A 23,799-nucleotide genomic window follows, 5' to 3' on the forward strand; every position below is an offset into this window, starting at 1 on the left:
GATAACACCAACTCAACCTTGCCAAAAATCAGAAAACATCAATTTCTAAGGACTCTGCATGGCTGGCGTTACGAATTGCATGTTTAGTATAGAAGAGAAGGCATGTGTGTGGTGGAAATGGATGGTATAAATATGGACAAGGTGAAACCATAGTTGTAGTCTGCAAGAGACAGATGAGAACTCAATTAGTGTCTTCCTCGCTTTTTACCGATGGTGTGGCTTCACCTGAGCAATTTTAACTGATTTTAATGAAGGTTTTGTTTAGTGGAATATATATATATATAATGGTGTAAAAAATTATATATGTTTCTCCAATTCAATTTTTTAAATGCAACTCATTTGACTTTGGAGCCTAAAAAGCAGACCAGTTTTACTTAGTCCATAGATTGTACTCAAATGTATAATATTCACTAGCACTTCTGCTACCCCTGTTTAGCCAAAGAACACACACATACTGTACCTGCATCTTCCAATGGAACATAAAGCAATTGGGTCTCCCACCACAGCTACCAGGGACTGTGCTCTTGTAATGGCAGTGTTGAGAAGTTTGTAATTGGACAGAAAACCATAATCCAAGTCCTCTGTTGAATCCTCCAGTAATTGTTCCTTCCTTTTGATCGGTGTTTGCTTGTGTTTGCACGTATGCCGTGTTCGCACTGTGCTGAGAAACAAAACTCTAAACTGCTTTCCTAAAGAAAGGAGAGATGAAAGTTTGAGATAATTTTAACCATTTTCAGATGTAATGCAACCAAATCACAACACTTGCTAGACAGATTTCAGAACTTGACATTTTATATGTAAGTAATTCTAGAGAGTCATTAGTTACTCTTCATGTAAAGAGCTTTGTGCAAGAATAATAAGAGTTTAACATTTTAAAATGCATTATGAAGAACACTTTTCATTGCAAGAGCAATTTGTCCTTTTAAAATCCTTGTTTTCCATGCCAGTTTTAAGCACTCCAGAACTTTCTGAAGTTCTGAACACCTCTGCACAGTTTCTGTTCAGCCAGTAATAGGTGCGGTACCAATTTACACTAAAGGCTACATCTGAAAAAAATAAGGCTGTTCCGCAGGAAAAAATGCACATCATTTCAGCCATTTCTCTTTCACAGCTTAGCAAATAAAAATGCCATAAAAGTCAAACAAATACAAATTTCTACCTATGTGAAATAGGCTGTTCTTTCCTGCTCAGCTATCTGAGTTTGCCAATTGCTACCCGGCAGACACTTGTCCGCTCTTTGTCTATTTAAAACACGATTCTGTAAAGCCACATGCCCCCGCAGAATCCTACTGTTGTCAATGGAACACCATGTGGGACTAGGAGTCCAAGAGCGTGGATTCCTTTGCAGGACTGGGTCCTTGGATTGCAAACACTCTGGGGCATTATGTTTCTTTATGGATCTTGTCTGTCTCCATAATTGTTTGCAAAGTGCCTAGCACATTGCTGGAGCTACATAAAGAAATAAAAAGTAAGGTCTTTTTTTGCCTCCATTAACACAAAAAGTCATATTCATTTTGAAAAATTTTATATTTCACAAACCACACATTGATTGCTTTGGGTATTCTAGGATGGAATAATATCCAATGAGCACGTGCACTAGTCAGATCCTGTCACACCAACATTAGTGACTGTATATTATATCCACTCTTTTTACTCAGAGTCAAGATTATTTTAACTGCTTCTCCTATATGTTATTCCTTTGTTTAACTTGCTGTTACTATCATACTCTAATTACAAAGTACAATCAAAGACATTCTGAGTGTGAAATCTGGGGATCACAATTAAAAAGCTTACTGTAAAAAGCCTCCTATATCACATGTTAAAAAATTACATAGATTGGTAAATTACATACAGAAATTAGGACTGCATTTCACAATCTTATCTTTGTTAGCAGATTCTTAAGACATGCAATCACTACTTACCCTGAACATTTAGCACTCTTTCTACACTGACATCAGATAATCTCTTTTTTCGAAGTTCTGCCCGAATTCGGAACACTTGATCAGCATATGGTGTTACAACCCCTATACTGCCATCATCCAATTTTCCCCAAGCTACCGGCCATTTTCTTCTCAATTCTTCAACACGTTCTACTATTTCAAATACCTTAAAAAGAAAATCATAAAACCTGAGTCAAAAATATTGTTAAGTGTTTATTTGCTTTTTAATCCAGTATCATTCCTTTATATAAAAACAGAAGTGGAATTTTAAAACTGTACAGGATTTTACAGGCAAAATATTATATAAAACCTTCTTAGTAAACACAAAAACCTGCTATTGTATTTCATAATAATGTTTCAAAACACTATAGCTTACAACAGTATCAATAATATTTGGGGTCATTACTCTGGAACACTGTAAAAAATTCCTATTAGGACAAATGTTTCCTATGAAAAAGTAATCTTTAAGGCCCTTATCCAGCAAAGCACTTAATCATATGCTTAACTATACCTACTAAAATACTTAAAGTTAGGCTCATGCTAAACTTTGGAGCATCAGGACCTAGGGTCATATCTATATCTAGATCTAGATACGTTAACAAAATACATGTATTTTATTTTATTTTTATTTTTACTTTCTGTTTGTATATTTCATGTAACATTTTGGAATCTAAAGAAAAAGGACACACACATAAGCAAGTATACTGAAAGCTTCTCTGTCACATAAGACTGCACCTGCCTCTGCTATCAATCAATTCAACTGAGGAAAGCATACTGTGTGTCACTTAGGAAGACTGATAGTAATGGAGAATCCAGTAAAGAACTTCAGTGGGTATATGAATAAACTGTAAATAAACCCTTTTCTCCTTCCATAGCAGGTGTGCATTTCTGAGAGTAGAAATACACTAGAAAACCCAGTCTATATTTGTTTTTCAGCCCCATGTGGCCTGCCGGCTCTATGCAGGTTACTAGACAGAAGCTCCATGGACCACTGATTGGGAATCACTGGGTTAGATATAAAGGCTGGCCAGTGCTCTTCACTTTGGGAAGTTTCAAGGAAATCTTTGTAACCTGGCCTTAACCAAAAGAAGCTACTTTATCATGAGGAGGAAGCAAGAGAATTTGAGATGTCTTTATTAATTATTACTAATCTGAGGCAACAAAACTGAATCTGAGGTTTATCTTGCTCCCTATAAAATAAGTGACAAAATTCTTACGGATTTCAAACTGAGCAGAATCAGACCCTAATAAAAGAGAAGTGTTTTCAGAGTTAAAATGGGAAATTTCAGTGGTCTGGGGATTACTCAAAATAAATTTAAAACGATGATAACGTTATCTGATGATAACGATTACTTATTATTTGCATTATGGCAGCTTGCTAGAGGCCCCAGAGACTGGAATTCCATTATGCTAGAGCTGTAGACACACATCCTGAGGCAGTCCTTGCCCACAGAACTCAGTCTACACAGCAAGACAGAAGGGTGGAAGGGCAAACAGAGGCACAGAGATTGGAAGTGACTTGACCATGGTCAAGTAAGATAAGTGGCAGAACCAGAAATAGAATCCAGACCTCCCAGCCCAGAGCCCTATCTACTAGACCATGCTGCCTCCTCAACGATTAGGAGCCAATTCTCTCCCCAAACACAATTTTAGTTCTAGAAATTTATAGGTTCTCTGATAACTCAAGCCAGGGAAATGTATGTAGTGAAAGCAGTACACTTGTAAAGCAGCTAAACAAATGTTTCCTGTGAAACGCTGTTTGAAGTTAACATTGCAAAACCCTTTCTCCAATCCCTATTTTTTTAAAAACATTCCAAGTTATTCTAAAGCAATTTTTAAATTTCTTTCTATTTTCAACTTCTGTTTTAATTTATTTATATCAGCATTTATAAAATATGTGCTCTGGGTATATTCAGATCTTTAAAAATATATCATCAGAAATTCATAACATGCTGTCAACAATTGGCAGCAAACAGACGATCCCCAAATTAATTACCAGCCACTACCGGCAAGAGAAGGAAAGGATGACTCTCATTCCTACTCCTTTTTTAGATTTGGTGCATCTTTCATGAACACCCTTACTCAGACAAAGGCCTGGGTAAAAAGGTGGGCTTTGAGAACTGACAATGAGAGTTAGTCAATCACTGGAAACTGTGCCTGATTCTTGGAGCCACTGGCCACCTACAATTCCAAGTGAATTGATGATAGATTCAGCACCTTTCAGGATCATGCCTAAAAACTGCTTTTAAAAAACAGTAAGCTTCTATCTTGATGACACAGAACAGACCTGTTCTCAGTTCCACCTCTCATCAAAATGATCTCCTGCTAGGAGGACACAGCAAAGACAACAACCCCCTACTGAGAGACACTGGGTGGAGATATTGACACAGTGACAAGTATTTCTAAAAAACATGGTAAAACCTTTTTTATATCTATATTCTCATTCAATAAACATTTACTTAGCTACCCAAGGTATAACTGATCAATGGACTTTTCCTATAGAGCCTCAAGCTCATTCTCTTAATGGCAACGTAACAGAATCTACAAGTATTCTAGATTCCCTTCACTGCCCACCCAGTTATCTTTAGAGGGGTTGTTAAAAATAATTCAGCCTGTTTCCAGTATTTACATTAATTAGCCTTCATATTAGTAGGCCAGGATTTTAACTGCCTGTGGAGAAATATTTTTTGAATGTTTATACTAATGTATGTGCCCATTGCAACTTATCATAAAATAAAAAATGCAGTCACTCTTACATGAAATTACAGAACAGAAATGACAAGAAAAGGACTTGCAAAATCAGGATCATCCTAGTGAGACATGTAGCATACAAACTAAAAACTACAGGCCAGATCCTAAGGTGCTGTAAGTTAGCAAAGCTCCATTAATATATTCCACACTAATTTACACCAGCTGAGGATGTAATATTTTTCAATAAAAACACGTATTTTATGTTACTGTCCTGGTAATGAACAACTGCAACAGATTACCTAGAAAGGAGTAAATTCCCCATCAGTTGGAGTATTTAAATCAAGAATGGATGTCTTTCTAAACAAGATGCTCTAGTTCAACCACAAGATGCTGAGTTAAATACTGAAATCACTGGTAAGGTTCTATGGCTTCTGTTATGCCTTAAGCCTGACTAGATAAGGGAAATGGCCCTGTCTGTCCCAAACATCTCTGACCCAAACCATACTAATGAATTGATACACCGAGAAATGTTCATTTTATTGTTCTTTCACTTCCTTTTTTCACTTCATACATTTCAAACTTTTCTTGTAATACTGAACATTTCTCCACAAAATGTAAAATTTTCACATGAACTTTCGAGCATGTTTCCTACGCCACAGGCTGATAAGCACAAATTAGCTTCCATGCTAGTAGTGTGAGTAGTGAGCACAGAGTGTGAATCTCACAGATTACATGAGTGCAGTACAAATAGGTTTGTAGGATTTGTGCTCAGATACGGTCAAAATATTGTAAATGAAACTTGTAACAGGTTCACAGAAAATCAGTTGTACATATTTGATAAATGCTTCATCCAAAAGGTGGATCTTTGGGACTAGGTTTCTATCACCTCTAGTAAATGTCACATTGTCATTTTGTGTATGAAAATGGAATGGTCATGAAGTTAATGCCTGAAACTGGGAGCCGGGCTGGGAGAGGACAGGTTAGGGGGTGGGTGCCAGGCACTTCACCATGTTTTACTCAATGAAGTTAAAGCATGGACATATTTCAGATTGGTTCTGGCTGAACAAAGACAGCGATTCAGAATCTCAGACTTGCTTGAACAGGAGTTGAAGGATAGCTGGACTGCTATTTAATTTGTCACATCCCTCATTCCTATCCCCATCCCATCCCATTTGTCAGCAACTGCTGCTTCACAACTCCAATGCTCCTTGGAGTCTTGGGCTCCAGTCCTGATGCTTCACACACACAGGCAGACTTGCTGTATCCATAAGGAGCTTCCCTGATGTAAGTGGGGCTCTGCCCACACACAGCAGTTTGCCCACATGCACAAAGTTACAGGATCAGGACAACAGAGCGTCCCAGCCATGGACAGCTCCAGGCTCACTCAGCTGAGCCAATCAAGCCAAATCTGATTATATTTAGCACTACATTGTTGGCCAAGTGAAGTGAGGTTTTATACCCAATTTGATGGCATTTCTCTGTCTGTCTGTCTGTTTAATGTAGCAGGACAACTTTTGAACACCACATCAGATCAGTTCCAAAATTTCAGGGATCTTTCTAGACATCAAAGGGCAGAAGCATTTGATGAAAACTAGAAAACAGAAGGGAGAAATGGGGGACACACAGAGCCCCTGGCATTTGGGCAGTAGCTTCTATCACCTCCATAAATTGTCTACAGATCAAAGAACAGATTGATGGCAGCCATCATCACCTTCTACCATAACAATAAATGCCCACCATCTCAGCTCTGGCCATCACTCCAATACAGAAACAAGAACGGTGGGGACAGGGGAAACTAGGAGGGCACACAGAGCCCCTGGCATGGGGAGAAGAATGGGAGACCTTGGCCTGAGGGGAAACAGAGCCACTGGCATGTGGCAGGGAGAGGAAATGGGGGGGGACACAGAGCTCCTGGCATGGGGAGCGGGGTGTTACAGAGTCCCTGAAATAAAAGGAGATGGGAAGGTGGCACACAAGGAGCTTGTGGGGTGGAATGGAAGAATGCAAGGACTCTTCGTGTGTGCAGTGTGCTAGTGTGTGACTGTCCAGTAATCATATTCAAAGTTTGTACACTATTTGTCAACAGGTATCAAAGTTGTTTGTACTGTTATACCGTTACTTCTGAGCTTCTGGTTTGCTTGACAAATGGACGGACAAAAACATAAAGCAGATCCACCCAACCTAGTCAGCAAGTATAAAAGTTTCAACCATAGCCAGGAATAGTTTGTTTTAAATATTACAGATTTTAGGAGTGCAGTAAATATATATTGGTGGTATTTGTGCAGGGCTTGGATACAGACAGTGAAAATACTTTAAATGCAATTCTTCCAAGCTTCACAGTTCCTAAATTCTCTAATCATTTAAAAAGTCTATTCTGTTGCTAAAACACACTCGAATAGATTTACTAGAGCTGTAAAAATTATTCTAATCCCTTTGCAGGTTTATTCAACTACCAGGTAAAATTCTTCTGAAAACCCACTGCTTCTGAATATATGCTTAGAATTACAACCAATAATAAAAACTGGAAGTATATTTTTCAATTCTGAAACCCTTATGCTTTTCATAAATATAATATAAATACTTCTATAAGTGCATAAGCTTATATTTATGAAAAGCATAAGGGTTTCAGAATTGAAAAATATACTTCCAGTTTTTATTGTAACACTGAATGTGCTAATACAAATGTGGGGATTTTTTTTTAATTAGCAAAAGCTGACAGTAATAATGCTCCCGCATTGTTTGAGCCCTTCTTGTCAGTATTAAGTAGCTTTTGTCCTTTATTCTTGCCTGCAGACTACTAATGACTCAATTTTCATTCAGTGACTGAACTGCATGGCAGTGAAAATATTTTAAGATCTTTCACAACCTTTTTCATTTATGAAGAAGAGATACAGGTACATTAATGAGAGAAGTCAGTAGCCTTCGGTTTCTTTGTTCAGTGATGTGTCCTGAAGTCACTGGTGTTTAGTGTTCAGCTGCACTATCAGGAGCTTCCTATTTCAGCAGATCTCTTACTAACAAACAAATGCAGCACAACTATGTTAAAAATTGCCCATCACATGAAATGCATCATGGCTAACGGATAGTAGATGTATAATGCAACTATTATAGTGCTTGCTTTGTAATGAACAGTGTTGCTAAACTACAAATCAGCTTCAGTTATAATCCTCTGTCTTTACTTTCTCATAAATTTAAGACAATATTTCCGTTGGGGCTGAAATTTTCTATGTTTAGTTTCAGAAAATGGGTCATTTTGTTGTTAAAAGTTTAAGGAAAATATGTTCAACCATTTTTTAGTAGAAAGGAGCCGAAACAACAAAATTTGAATAGGGATTCAAAGTTTGTGGGTGTCAGGATTTGGGGTTTGGGTCAAGCCCAGGTAACACTACATATGGGAGAGGGGAATCCCACTGCTTTTACTAGCAGTAATATTTTAAAATACTCACTGAAAGAGGAAAGAGTTTTGAATCTGGGTGTGTGAATGACAGTTGTTCTGGAGAACAGCCATTGTAATATGTGAAAAAAACTATAGATAGAAAAATCACTTCTGAGCATGCTCATTTCGGACCTGATCCCAAAGTCTGTTTAGGTCCATGGGAATCTTTCCAAAGACTTCAATGGGCTTTCATCAGACCCTTTGCTCTCTAGCTGAGAGGAAGAATGGCCCAAGCCTAGAACTTATGAGACTCAGGTTCAAGTCCCTGCTCTGTCACAGACTTCCTGCATGACCTTGGACAAGTCACTTAGCCTCTCTGTGCCTCAGTTCCTCAGGGGCAGAAATGGGGACAATAATATTTCCCTACGTCACAGGGTGTTGCAGAGTGCTTTCAGATCTACTGCTTGAAAATGCAATATAAAGTTAGGTATTATTATCATCTACTGAAACAGTTTGCATAAACCAGACTGACCATTTCATTCAAACACAAAACATCATCCTTTAAAAGGAATAAAACATTCTTAACATTAGGAACAGGAGGAAATCACAGGAGTGAAAAAAAGTGTGGATCGCACAACCAGAGACTGTAAACAATTCGGCAACTGTTTGAAAATTCCAAGCTTTATTTTAAATTGTAAAAAGAATTCCTATCTTTCAGTTGCTAAGATTCAGCCATCACAATGTCATAAAAACTATCGAGCAAATAATTCTGAGTAATGAACAAGCCTGCGTAAACTGTAAGCAGCTTGCAGCCAATTTGCAAAGAGAAAAAGAAGCTAAATCCATTGAAATAGTGATTACAAATTATGGCCATGATTCTGCAAGCTTTTCATGTGGGTGGAGCCCTGCGGAGTACCACTGACTGAAGTGGGGGCTTATGCAGGTGTAGAGGTGGTGCAGCTTGAAGGATCGTAGTCTATTTGCTTAGCTCTACATTCCATATTCAAGTTGTGCAGGATGCTACCTGTTCTTTTAAGGCTGAAATAATCTCTGCCATCTATCTATATCAAACACAAAAGCCAACAGAGACACAACGTGGGCGAGGTAATATCTTTTATTGGACCAACTTCTGTTTGGTGAGAGAGACAAGCTTTTGAACTCCTTCACCAAACAGAATTCAGTCCAATAAAAGATATTACTTACCCATCTTGTCTCTTGACTATCCTGGGACTAACATGACTATAACTACACTACATACATAATCCAATAGGAAGTTGTTCAAAAAACCTCTAAAAGTATGCAATTTGATAACAGATATTGTGACAGATAAAATGCTTAAGTGTACCAAGAACTCAGATTCTTGAGAAAGCAATGAAAGGTAAATCCAAAGAAGAGCTACCTCTGCATTGTTGTAGAAAGCTGTACTGTTTTTCTCCTGCACATCTTCTCCGCGTGCTGTGAAGAAAGTCAAAGGGTAGAAATCTTTGTGTGCTGGCTGCTTTCCACTTGCCATCAATTTGCCCTCATAGAAAAGGTCAGATGTGTAACTGCAATGAGGCAAAACACAGAATAAAATGTGGAATTTGCATTTGGTCCCATATCCCACTGAGAAATATGCCATCAAAGAAAATAATGTTTTATACTGAAACAAAAGCCCTAATTCTTACTCATTAATTCTAACTGATTTCTCTTATGTGATGGTTCCACATTACAGGCAATGCTGGTAGTGCCACCTAACGTCTGCCCAACACTTCCTATTATAAAACCCTGTTTTCAGTTGACAAACTCTAACCATTCGAACTGAAATTCTCTGTAGCAGACGTTTGCCTCAGACTGAGCTGCATCACAAATGGTTCAGCCATTTCAAAATATGTTGTTTTGCCCATATTAAAATTCTTACAACTATTTAAGTTAGAAGCTCTAGCCCCTGACTCAATGCCTTAGAGCAAGGACTTGAAATTGGGTAGCAATATCACTCTGGTGTAATACCAGCAGCACTTTTGCTGCTCCCATCCGAAATCTGGTCGAGTTCTGAGCCACTGAAAAACCTCCATGTGCACATACTCAGTAAAGAGTTGTTAGCAACTGGCAGCTAAATTTCTGAAGATTTTGTCTGCACTGAGCATGCTCCAGCTCAGGGCTGCAGGGACTGAGCAGGGCTTTCCCTGCAATTGCTGTTACAAGCCACTGTGCTGCTGGTCATTAGAAGTGAGAGCAATGCTCCCCTTGCTGACACCCAGGCAATGTGGAAGAGAAGGCAGCTGCTTGACCTAAAGAGAGAAGGGACAAGAACCAGACCGGGGGGTAGAGGGTAAGTGATTGGAACAAGGGTTGTGGGGAGACTGGGACCGGCTAGGCAAGAAGATTGAGGTAAAGAGCCAGGGGAGGAAGACTGGAGAAAGGAACCACCCCTACCTCTCCCACCCCACAAAATAGTATATGATCATGTAATTAAAGAGTGTGTCATAATGCACAAGGGGTAGAAATTATGGTAGTGATTTTAATTAATTAATTAATTCTGGCATTTCCTATCTTTCCAATGTTTGACTTTGCAAACTTAACGTTCTTTTAACATAGTTTTTTGGATGTTATATCTATATACAATGAATACACAACCTACCTTAATGCAGTGAGAATTTTATTCCTATCCACAATGCAATATTGTACACTACAAACACTTTTCAGATACATAGCAATTAAAAATGGAGTCACTCAACCAAGAAAGCAATGGGATTAATGGGAAAAGGCGTTTGTACAAAAAATCATATGCAAACTGGCCTCAAAACAAATTCTTACAAAAAGAAGCAAGACATTTCAAATAAGAAAGCTAGTGGGTGAAATTTGGTGTCATTTACAATGCTTTTCAGCATCAAGAACCACCATGATGAATCTTGGCTACAATTCTCCAGAGTGCTCCAGCTCCTTTGTGCCATTATGTCGAACCAAAGCAGCCCTAAAGTTGGTGGAGTTGGCCACTAGAGGAGCACCACCACCAGATGACATATACCCCTCCTCCTAGCTGCCAGTGAAGTGTGTTGTGGCCAGGCTGCCCCTCACTTTGGCTGATCTTCAACTGTCAGAAGAGGCCTTGGAGGCCACTGGCTGCCAGCACAAGATACACCAGCTTCCAGGTTGCTCTAATTTCTGCCTGGGACTAGGTCAGTGACCAGCAACCTCAAGATCAGGGGCACAACGGTAGCCAAAAGCCCCATTTGTTTGCCTTTTATGGATGTGTGCTGAGCTCTCATTGCCCACTCCAGAGAATCTGACCCTTTAGCAGGCATGAATAGCAATGTTCTTTGTCTTAGTGTATCAGACAAGGAAAAACACTGTAGGACAGAAATAGAAGTAACAGGGGAAAAGCACAGGGTAACCCTGCCGACTGCTGATTAAATCCAGCAAGAGATACTCCTGGGGGAATTCTGCAGGACTGTGTACCCGCAAAACCTCCCCACACAGAATTCCTGTGTTTCCCTGCAGAAAACCGAGGGGGCGACTATTGGCACAGGTGGGGGGGAGGGGTTTTCTCCCCTCCCCCCCAAACAGAGGTGAGGCATGCAGGGACACATGGGGTTACATTTCACTGCCCATCCTCATTTCCACAAGAGCAGAGCTGCCCAGCTGAAGGAGGCTGACTGACTCTAGGCTCTGCAGACTCGGCAGCTGAACACTGCCTCCTGGTCCTAGTGCCAGTTGAGTTCCCCTTCTGTGTGCTGGGAGCCTTCCTGTTTCCTGTGCAACAGAGAGTGCCAGCAGTGGGGCTGGGTAAGGGGGGGCAAAGGAAATGAGGGAAAGGGGCCAAAGGGGTGGTGGGAAGAAGCAGTGGGGAAGGAAGGGGGGGTGGAATAGGGTAGGGGGAGGGGAATGTGGAAGTGAAGGGAGGGGAATGGGGCATGGAACAATGGGGGAGGGGGATGAAATGTGGAAGAAAAGAGGATAGAGGAATCACAGGGGGAAGCAGGAGTCCCCTTGGCAGCAGCTGGGGCTACCCTGTTAAGCAGGCCCACTGAACCCTCACACTGATAAGCCCTAACCCCCTACACCTGGACCCTCCAGATGAACCCCCCACACCAAGACCCTCACCCCACTGAGCCCCAACCAGCTACACATGGCCCCCATCCCATTTAGCCCCACTCCCCCAGCACCCAGATCTACCCACTCAGACCCTCACACCCAGACCCCCTGCCGAGCACCATCTCCCAACACCCAGACCTCCCCTGCTGAGTCCCAACCACATTCTCCTGGATCACCTGCAGAGTCCCATTGCCCCGTACCCAGAACCCCTCGAGTCCCTGTGCATCCAGATCTCCCACTGAGCTGCCCCCACCTAGTTTGCCCCATCCAGAAATGTCACACACCACACCTGGATTCCCCCCACACTAAGCCCCTCCACACTTGGGGCAGGAGGGGGGATCAGGGCTGAGGCAGGGGGATGGGGTGCGGGAGGGGGTGCAGGCTCCACGCAACACTTACCTCAAGCAGCTCCAGAAAGCAGCGGCATGTGCCCTCCAGCTCCTACACAGAGGCGCAGCCAGACGGCTCTGTGCACTGCCCTGTCAGCAGGCGCCACCCTCCCCATTGGTCGTGGTTCCCGGCCAATGGGCTGGGAGCCGCGGAGTCAGCGCTCAGGGAAGAAGTGGGGACAGAGGCAGTGTGCAGAGCTGCCTGGCCACGCCTCTGCCAGCAACAGCACGGATGGGGAGCCGCTTGCGGGGAACCACCCGCGAGTGGCCCCTCCACAGACCACAAAATTTTTACCATGGACATTTTGCCAACCCCTGAAGAAAACTAGCTGCATGGTCCATAACATAATATCAACTGCAATCTGACACGTCCCTTAGAGAACATGAAAACTGTCATTCTTGCAACCCTGTATCCCTCAGTTTACTCAAAGAACAGGTATAGGCTTTATGATTTATTAATCATTTGTATTATTATAGTGCTTAGGAGCCCCTAGTCATGGTCCAGGACCCCACTGTGCTAGGCATTATACAAACACACAACAAAAAAACATGCAAGCTTCCCAACTCTGCCCTACTCATAAGCCTCAACCTAGACATGGAGTTACCCCCTCTAGAAGTCAGAGGATTGCTCAGTCTTCGTGACCCCCTAATCCGTGAAGGCTGCCAGTTATTGTAATTGTGGTTTTGATTGGAGACATAGACAACTGTCTACTCGAAATGCAAAAAACTCATTTCACATATGCCATCAAATCACCACCAGATCACAACTTTAGGTCACTATCAACCAGGGCTGCATTACACTAGACAACTCTGAGGTGAATGTATCTATATCCCATCTGTAACCTAAAGTGGAAAGAATCAGCCTCCTCTGAGTCCCATCAGCCTCCCTCTCATTTATAATTTCTAGAAATGTAGCCTAAACTAAACCACACTTGAATCTGTAATGCAGTGTACACCTAATGGAAAGAGGCCTTATTATACACTATTTAGCAAAGTGTGTTAAACTTTTAATCTTGATTCCATGATGGATTTTTCTGCTTTTTGCTGTGAACATAGTGAGTGAAAATCCAATTAACATGATTGGATAGCAACATAATATTCTTCACTAAATATTTGAGCAAGGATTTAAACTTTAACAGTTTTCTCCATGACTGCACTGATTCTTTTTAGCACAGCTCATGGATGAGTTCATTATACTAGCAGCCATTAGTTTATCACAGCATAAAAATGACAAACAATTAATTAGTGAGTCTTGAAAAAGGTAATAAAAAATGACACTAGCAAAGTGATAAGAACATAATTTGACCTATTTTTTTCTTTTTGTACTTATACGATCATGTCATTCTATGTTGCAAGCAGCTTTTATTTTTAAGCAAGAAAAAAATAATCAATGCTCTTGAATTATTCTGATGCTGTCTAAATTTTTGAAACTAATAAAAGAATTGCAGAATATGAACTGAGTTAAAAGTTGATTAAATTTCAATTCTACTCTCATTTTTTAAAAGAGCTACTATGTTAGTGGTCCAAACCACTGCAGGTGCTAAGAGTGTTGCTCAGTATCACAGGCTATTACTGCAATATTTTTATAAGGGCTTCAAGGTCAAGGTTCTGCAGCTGCAGAGTCTATTTCCTTTGTGGAGAGGTGGAAATGGCTATGTGGTATGTCGGATGCCATCAGGTGGTCGAGGGACATCTACATAGAACACATTAGTAATACCAGGAGGGATGAGCTGGAGCGCCAATGAGAAGAACCGTTGGGAAAGTAACTCAAATACTTTCCTGATGGACTGTTTTTTCCTCTAAATGGACAACCAATCCTAAATTCTCAATTACTGAGGGACAGTATTCACTCATTGATATATTTTGCTTTCCGTCATCAACTCTGTGTATAACTTTTTTCATGAGTAACGTACCCGAATGCATGGATGCTAGATATCTGAACTGTATACTTAAATTCATTCACCTAAATTTGGGTTATTGCTGTTTATGCACTATATGTATCTTATAACTTTAAAAACAAACATTGTATTTGTGGATAATCTAAGCACTATACCCAGATGTACAGGCACTCTTTTCTCAACTTATGTATTATATACTTTTTTTTATCATTAGCTTTAATAAAAATTTTATTTCAGCAATGTTTGGCCACCTGAACCTTCCTGCTTCTTCAAGACAGAATCACAAACTAGCCATGGCCTTTCACAAAGACACTGGGGAACATACTGAGCATATCCAGTGCAGGTTAACTAACGTCAGCCAGAGCAGGAAAGACTCACAATCAAGGCACCTCTCCCTGAACAACAGCTCCATAATAGGAGTGTCGAAATATACCCCAATTTTTGCTCCCCGCAGCTAATTTCAGAACTTTGTATTTTCTTTTTTTTTTAAAACAAAAAAACTTCTTGTCTCATTATTTAACAATGGAAAAAATTTCTCACCAATTAACTTTTAAAATGCAAAACTACTATGATTTTATTATGTAAATACAAGTTGTAGTTGCTTCTCTCTCTCTTTTCAACTAAATGTAGCACTGAAATGACAAAGTTGTTCTGCCTTTTGAGGTTCACTCACACCAGTCAAACAAAAGTGTGATACAGTGAAAAAGTTCACACCTACTTGATGATAGCTTCATGGGAGCGATAGTTCTCACACAGCAAGATCCTGCATGGAAACTCTGCAGGGTAGTGCTCATAGAGCCGATCAAGTAACGAAACATGAAGATTTCTCTCCCTGGCAAATTCGCTGTAGACAAAAGGACTGAGCTGTAATAGACACACACATACAGAGAAAATTTAACTAAATATGCAGACTTAGATTTTCATACTCCTAAAAGAAAAATTCTACATCAACTGAAGGATGGCCTGTAAACAACTAAATCTTACAAAGCTGCTTCAGTAGTATTAAGAAAACATATGTCCATGACTTGGTTTGGGGCTAGTTACAATAACTGCATAGAAACACACCTTTCTGCTGCAAAAGTGACACAAGTACCTATGATCTTAGCTGACCAGCAGAATATTTTGTTACTATGTAAAGATGAAAGGAAGAAAAAGGCTTGTTTACATGCGTGTGCCAAAACACCTTTGTCTATGTTTCGCTTATATAGTTTGCAGACGTCACTGACAATCGCAAACAATGGAAGGTGGTACACACCTTGCAGAATACTATTTTGCAATTCTTTAGTACCTTTAATTTGAAGATCTCTTCAAGGTTTATAAAATTATTATAAGTTATTGTACTCACTGGGAGAACTGGGAATAGAACTCAAGATGCCCTGGTTACCAGTGTGCTTCCCTAATGCCTACACCACACTTACACGGTTTTAGTGGTGACTCACACCATTTGCTGTAGCAGGAAAAGGCATAACCCAGGATTTCAATTTAGAAAGGTAAGGAAATACGGAACTGATTTTAAAACATTGTTTAGACTTGCCTGGAAATGTTAAGCCTACATATATATTCTGCTGTATTAATGATTTGAGATGCTGTATTTATTTTTTCAGTGTCAGCTCACTTTTAACTTTAGAAATGCAAATGTTGCATACTGAGGTGAGATCACTATTTTTTAAAAAATATGAAAACAGCCAAACTATTTTACTTGGAAAAACAGCTTTTTACAGAGGAAGAGGAGGATAGAATAGAGGCAGAAATGTGGCCTAATGGTTGGGGCACTATACTGGGACTCCGGACACCTGGATTCAATTCCTGGCTCAGTCACTGCTTTGCTGGGTGATGTTGGGAAAGTGTCTTCCCTCCCTCTATCTCTGTTTCCCTATCTTTCAGATGGGAATAATGATAATGACCTCCTTTGTAAAACATTTTGAGATCTATGGATGAACAGCACTATATAAGAGCTAGGGATTATTATTAGAACAATAAATGTCCCCTTGGCCCTGTACCAGATCTGTAGGTCCTGCAGTCTCAACAGGGGTATTTATGCAAGGACTAGAGGAGCCATAAGCATATGACATTACATCTTTTGTAGTGGTGCACAAGAAGGGGCTGCATCCTCACTACTAAACCAACAAAGCAAGTACGGCTGACCCTATTCTAAGCTCACTCCCTTTTGCCTACAGGCAGCAGAATGGCATGCCATCATTGGTTTTTGAGACTCCCACAATTTCTAAGCACAGCATGGTGACACAAGGGCAGAAACATAATGGTATTTTCAATTTCAATTCATCTAATAGAATATTCACTGATGGTTTAGATCCTCTTCCTGATGTTGTTGTCATTAATAAAAAAGCATTGCCTAAATCATAACATGTGATGTCTGTTTTCCCTTACCTCTTTTAGAGACTGTGTGGGCTAGTGGTCAGAGCAGAGAATGAGAAGAAATTCTGATCCTGGTTCTGCCACTGACTCAATGGATAGCCTTAGGCAAGTTACCTTACCTCGTCGTGCCTCACCTTCCAACGTATAATATGGGGTGATCATACTTATCTGCCCACCTCATTAAACTGAAGCACTATAAAAGAAAGAACTGTCCCAGTAGTTTCAGCATTAGCCTAGGACTTGGCTGAGCTGGGTTCAAACCCCCGTTCTTCCACAGACTTACCTGTGTGACCCTAAGCAACTCACTTAGCCTATCTGTGCTTCTGTTCCCCATCTATAAAATATAGCCCTTCCCTATCTCACAGAGGTGTTGTGAAGATAAATACATTAAAGATTGTGAGGCACTCTACTACTACAGTAATGGGGCCAGATAAATACCTTAAATAGATGGATAAACTTAATACATTTTCTGAGGGAACTATAATATAAACCAAGCTTGATATGAAAAAGTCCTGAGGCTCTTACTTGCATATGGTCTCCAGCCAAGACGATTCTTGTGTTTTTATTAGCTAATGCTAGAGGCATGATCGTCTCACACTCCATGGCCTGCGCAGCTTCATCTAATAGAATATGCGTAAAAAACCCTATAGAATCGAGAGAGACATCAGCAAATATACGAAATTGCAGATACAAAAAAAAAACAGTGATGACAATAGGATAAACTACTGAGAGCATTACATTCCGATATTCACCAGTGAAAACTATCCATACATTCATATGCAAATGAATGTCTACTAACTGCTAAAAACCATCCAAACAATAGCACAGCATATCAGATGGACAACAGTGGCCAACTGATTCAGAAAATTATTTTAACTTTTGCTTGAGAGAACATCTTTTCCCCCTGCCACAGTTGACAACAGTGGAGATAGTCAATCTGGAGCTTCCTTGATACAAACAAGAGGAGATCGCTGGCAGGATGTTCTCCAAATAGGTTTCTCGACTCTGGAATTTGCTTCCCTTCTGGGTCTGACAGAGCCCAGATTTGTTAACCTTCCAGACACACTGCCAAGTCCATCTATTCTTGCAGGCATTTAGATGATCAAGCACTTCAGCCCATGATGGACTTCAAACATGTGTGTAGTCCCATTGACTCTAGTGGCTCTACAACTGTTCTTAAATTTATACACAGACCAAAGTGCTTTGCTGGAATGGGACACTAGGGAAAGTAGGAGTTCACGAGGGGAGAAACTGGAGGGCAAAAGAATTTAAATAATACTGGGCCTGATCTTGGGACAAGAACCTGTCAACCCTCAAAGTAATAATTGGAAATTCTTATGTAATTAATATAATTAGTATATAATCTGTAGATCAGGCTACGCAGTCTATTCACTGGAAAATTCATAATTGGAAAAAACTGATGAACTAAAGCTTTGAACACAAAATTTTACATCTGTAATTGTGTTTCTTAAATGTATTGATGCTCTAGATAGGTAAAAGAGAAATATAAATATATATTTACATTTTTGAGAAATGTGTATATATATTTCTTAAAGATTTAAAATGGTGTCAGAGAACAATTTCAGTACAACGGAGTAAGATTTATTATATGTAAAAAAAAATCTAACAATCATTCTTTGAATTAATATAAAATTCAGGTATTGATTATCAACTAATAAATTATTCAATGCTGTATGACAAAAACTAAGAAAGTGAGCCTTGAACCCCCTGTAACAACTTTATATGAAAATACGCAGCCCTTTACCAAATAAGTAAGGTAAGAACTTTGGTCTCAAAGAGATCACATTCAAATTCTAAAATCTTGGAAAAAATGTATAATGATTTAGAATTTAACCTTATCCATAGCAGCGTGTCCAGCCATAAGGAATTAATCTTAAAAATATCTTTAAAGAGATTAGACATTCTCTAAATGTCAGATGAAATTTATTTGTGGATCAAGGAAAGTGATGGGCACTAAGCAGCCTTTGCCCCAGTGAATTAGTCTAGGTTACTTCAAATCAAATAATCTAGAAATAACAAATTAATCTCTTTTTAATGTAATGGTGTGTGCGCGCACATATGTATGTGCATGAGAGGGGAGGGGAAGGGGGAGGTCAGGGAGTCTCCACAGCTAAACAATCCACAAAAAGTACAGAATAATCTGTGGGTGTTTTGAAAAATAAATTATCTGATAAAGATATGAAAATATGTACTGTATGTGAAAAAGCAAGATACCACCACTAACAGCATCCCAAAGGCCTTGATTCAACAAAGCACTTAACATGTGCGTTAAGTCCATCCCTCTTCAGCAAAGTGTTTTGCTGGATCAGGGCCTGGAGAAAGCATGGTAGAAATGGTCAAATAGTTTCCACTGAAACAAAGTTTGACAAAGAGAGAAATAAAATATTCAGTATCCCCATCTCTCCCATGCTGGATCAGTTCTAAATAATGGACAATGCTGGTTTGTTTGTTTTTTCATTAAAGTTTGATTTTTTTTTTAAATTATCCCCATTTTTTAAATAAACAAAGTTCAGAATGAGGCTAATCTGAATACCAACAAATTTAGATTGTAACATTTAACACTTCTGTAACATTCACTAATTAAAAAGATGCGTATTTTCCTTCTTGTCTCTGGATCCAAAAGGGAAAACCAAAAAGAATATTGAGAGGGTTCATTTATGGCAAGGATGGGGAAAGACGTAAGAGACACTTTGACTGGCACTGAAAAATACTGAAAAAGACTATTTCTCAAAAGTATTTTAAAGATATTTCTTGTCTGAAATCTTCTCACCAGGTTCAAGATCCAGTTGACATAGATACTGGGAAGTATTCAAAGTAACAACTACTACTCGTTGTCTAAGAATATCTTCTTTCTGTGGCATCTGAAAGGTGGAATGTGTGCTTGAAATCAAACAGTATTGATGCACAACTGGGTGGACAGTCTTTACCCAGCGATTTCTGAAATATACCCTAGAAAAGAAGAGAGGGGCTCATTTTCTATAGGACTTAAACACAAAGACAACTTAACATTTCATAAGCTAAGATTCTGTTTTCTATTACATAAAACCAGCTCTTTTGGAAGTTAAATCTTGTCACAGTGTAGAACCGTAGCAACTGAGAATTATATTAATTAATTACATTATATTAATACATGTACACAGCTATTGGACTCAGTTCAACAGTGACTCATGTAACAACTATAAGAATACTGATGTTAATGAAACAGTAAGGCTAAGTACCAAGTATCTATGCATACATTGTACGGATAACTACCTGCTCTTAAGTGGTTGAATCCAATTCAGACAGTTAGCCTCTGAGCTTTAAGAAGCCTGGTTTGACTGTCATGTTTAACTTTTATTCTATTAAAACTCAATTCGTTGATACTTTGGGAGTATTTCATATACTGAAAATCAACGAGGAGTCCGGTGGCAACTTAAAGACTAACAGATGTATTTCGGCATGCTCCATGCATCTGAAGAAGTGGGTTTTTTACCCTTATGCCCAAATAAATCTGTTAGTCTTTAAGGTGCCATCGGACTCCTCATTGTTTTTGTGAATACAGACTAACACAGCTACCCCTCTGATACTTGGTTTCATATACTGAAATACCACTTTGGATCCTAATCCTGCAACTGACAGAGCATATGGCAGTAGTCCACTCTTGTGGTCAATTACAGCTTCAGGGTCTTAAAAAGTATGTGAAAGGATATTGCTCAAATCCTACCCTTCCTTTTACACTTATTGAATGTCTTGTAAACTCTAAGAATCAAACAGAAATTCTGTTAATTATCTTATTGTGAGGGGCCATAATAAAGATATACTATATGAAAGGAGGAGATAAAATGGGGGGGGATGAGGGGAGAAATTCTAGTAGCGGAAGTCAGGATTTTCCTTGACTAAACTTTAGTAACCTGGACATTGTCATCAAAGGCATGGAAGAGAAATGTCATCTTAAAACACATAAATAAGTTAATTTTAATGGGACATACTGTGTTATTTCAATAGAGAGCCTGCTTAAAAACTGATGGCATGATATGACCCAGTTTGTGAAAAGGAATGGAAGGAAAAAAAAAAAAAGGCAGGGGAGAGGGACTTGGGCCATGATCCAGCAAAGCGCTTTAGCTTAAGTAATCCCACTGATATCAAAGGAGCTGTGCCAAATTGCACCAACTAAGGATCTGGCCCAAGATGTCTAAAATCAGCAAACAGGCATTCAAAAAACAGGGATTTATGCACCTAAGTATCAACATGATTGAAAGATGTGGGATTTGGACATCCTATGTACGAACTCATGTTTGAAAACTGGGTTCACAATATCTACAAAGATCCTATTCAATTACGCTCCATCTAACAAGACAAAAACAATTACTCAGGCTATTCTAAATTTGGTTTATGAAAACAAAGGTGATAATGTCCTTATGGGCCAATGAGCACAAAATGAAATGCAAAGAGATGCAAATGCATTCATAGATTCATAGATACTAAGGTCAGAAGGGACCACCATTATGATCATCTAGTCTGACCTCCTGCACAACGCAGGCCACAGAATTTCACCCACCCACTCCTGCGAAAAACCTCTCACCTATGTCTGAGCTATTGAAGTCCTCAAATTGTGGTTTAAAGACTTCAAGGAGCAGAGAATCCTCTAGCAAGTGATCCATGCCCCATGCTACAGAGGAAGGTGTTGCATTACTCTGAATGACTTAGTTGTTCATCAAAGGTAAGACTTGAAATTGACATTAAGTTACAAAACAGAAACACATTTAAGCTAGAAGTCAATGCAGAAGGAAGTGATTTAAACTCCTGACTTACTCCAGTGAATATAGAAAAAAACCATTCTAATGATATAAATATGTAGTTATCACCAGCTTTCAAACTGATAATTTCAACTGCTATTTCATACCTCAGTATAACAAGACATGTGGAATACAGAACAAGGGACTGAGAGTAAGAGCCTAGATTCTATTCCTAAATGTGCCACTGACCTCCTGAGTGAAATAAGACCATTCACTCAATCTCTCTGATTCAGTTTCCCTGTCTGTTAAATGGGGATAATCCTTACCTATCACTTCGTAGAGGTATTTGTGAGGATTACTGAGTTTCATATGAGTTTATGTTTGTAAAGCACTTTGAGAATCTTGGCTGAAAGGTGCTATTGAAATGCAAAATATATGGTCATTAGATATTATTATACCACGCACTGCCTTTTATTACAAAAATTTAACTTTGCGTGACTCAGGTTGGCTGACAGCATCTCAAAAAGTATCTCTGCTCAACAATTAAGTTCTCTTATTTTGTTATGAGATTAAAAAGGGTAGCCTAGAGCAATTATTCACCACTGGCAGAAAAGGCTCATAGAATCTCAGAAAAATATGGTTTTAAGGGACCTCGAAGATCATATAATGCATTCCCCCTTTGTCCCCCCACCGAGGAAGTACTAAGTATACCTAGACCATCCCTGACAGGTGTTTGTCTAACCCATTCTTAAAGATGAAGATTTCACAATCTCCTTTGGTAACCACTTCCAGTTCTTAAGCATCCTTCACAGTTAGAAAATTCTTCCCAATATCTAACCTAATTTTGGTACAGACTACGTCAATTACTTCTTGTCCTACATTCAGTCGACAAGGAGAACAATTGATCTTTACACTTTTTATTGCAGCCCTTTACATATTTGAAGACTGTTACTAGGTCCACCCCCAGTCTTTTCCCCACAATAAACATGCCAAGTTTTTTTTAACCTTTCCTCATAGGTCAGGTTTTCTAAACATTTTATCATTTTTGGTGCTGTCCTCTAGACTCTCTCCAATTTGTCCACACCTTTCTCAAAGCATGGCACCCCAAAATGCAACAAAATACTCCACCAGAGGCCTCAACAGTACCAAGCAGAGCAGGACAATTATCTCCTGTATTTTACACATGGCACTCCTGTTAATACACCCCAGAATATATTAGCCTTTTTCACAAGTCCATCACATCGTTGACTCATATTCAATTTGTGATCCACTAGAACTCTCGGATCCTTTTCCACAGTAATACTGCCTAGCAAATTATTCCCCACTTTGTATTTGCACATTTCACTATTACTTCCTAAGCGTTGTACTTTGCCCTTGTCTTTATGGAATTTCATCTTGTTGATTTCAGACCAATTCTCAAATTTATAAGATCATTTTGAATTCTAATCCTGTCATCCAAAGTGCTTGCAATCCCTCTCGGCCTGGTGTTGTCCACAAAATGTATAAGCATACTCTCTGCCCCATTCTCAAAATTATTTATGAAAATATTGAATAATGCCAGACACAGGACAGACCACTGCGGGACCCCACTAGACACGTCCTTCAGTGTGACAGCAAATCATTAATAACTACTCTATGAGTTTGAAACCAGTTGTGCACCCACCTTGCAGTAAATGCCTGACAGATGTGAAAAACTGGGAAATGTCATGATATAAACCAATATTAATACTTTGCGACACTTTGAACATAGTGACTTTTTTTCGATGCAATTTGTGTCTTCAAAATCTGCTCCTGTAATTTCTTTGACTTTAAGGGCAGAAGGACCCATTATGATTATCTATTGTCTGACATGCATAACAAATGCCAGAGAATTTCACCCAGTAATTCCTGCATCAAGCCCACAACTTCTGGTTAAGCTAGAGTATACATTTTTGATTCCATGAATTTGAATACTTGCACTTGTAAGTATCTGACTGCAGGTGCTATCAGGCAGTTACAAGTGCAGGTACTCAAATTTGTGCCTGCAATTTATTTTGCTTGAGCAAAGTTACAAGTGCAAATGATATGGGTGTAAATTGTGGCCATGGAAAGGGAGGTTTGAACTCAGCCAGCTGAGAATTTAGGCCGCAATATCAAGCATATTATGTCAAGAACCCAAACAAAACACCTAAATTAAGAGGAAATTCAAATCTGAACATTGTGGCTCAGGCTGACCTATCTTTGCACAGAACTAGAATACACTGCACACAGTGAAAACCATAGGAAATACATGGTGAAACTGAAAAAAGAATGGAAAATGTACACAGCAATCTCTGTCAA

General features: G+C 39.4%; 1 protein-coding gene across 4 annotated transcripts in view; it reads right to left on the reverse strand.

Moving 5' to 3' along the window:
• HELZ (helicase with zinc finger) overlaps nucleotides 1–23,799 on the reverse strand; it is a 150,878-nt gene that overhangs the window by 48,121 nt on the left and 78,958 nt on the right. For all 4 annotated transcript variants that reach the window (XM_084646537.1, XM_084646536.1, XM_084646535.1 and 1 more), the window contains 6 exons: nucleotides 19,536–19,714; nucleotides 17,270–17,388; nucleotides 15,087–15,232; nucleotides 9,407–9,554; nucleotides 1,923–2,106; nucleotides 461–689 (listed from right to left, as the gene is read on the reverse strand). In XM_084646537.1, the coding sequence (XP_084502663.1) occupies nucleotides 461–689; nucleotides 1,923–2,106; nucleotides 9,407–9,554; nucleotides 15,087–15,232; nucleotides 17,270–17,388; nucleotides 19,536–19,714 (1,005 nt within the window). The remainder of the gene's footprint in view (nucleotides 1–460; nucleotides 690–1,922; nucleotides 2,107–9,406; nucleotides 9,555–15,086; nucleotides 15,233–17,269; nucleotides 17,389–19,535; nucleotides 19,715–23,799) is intronic.

Source organism: Lepidochelys olivacea (genome assembly GCF_965140295.1).
Source record: "Lepidochelys olivacea isolate rLepOli2 genome assembly, chromosome: 14".
Taxonomy (NCBI): domain Eukaryota; kingdom Metazoa; phylum Chordata; order Testudines; family Cheloniidae; genus Lepidochelys; species Lepidochelys olivacea.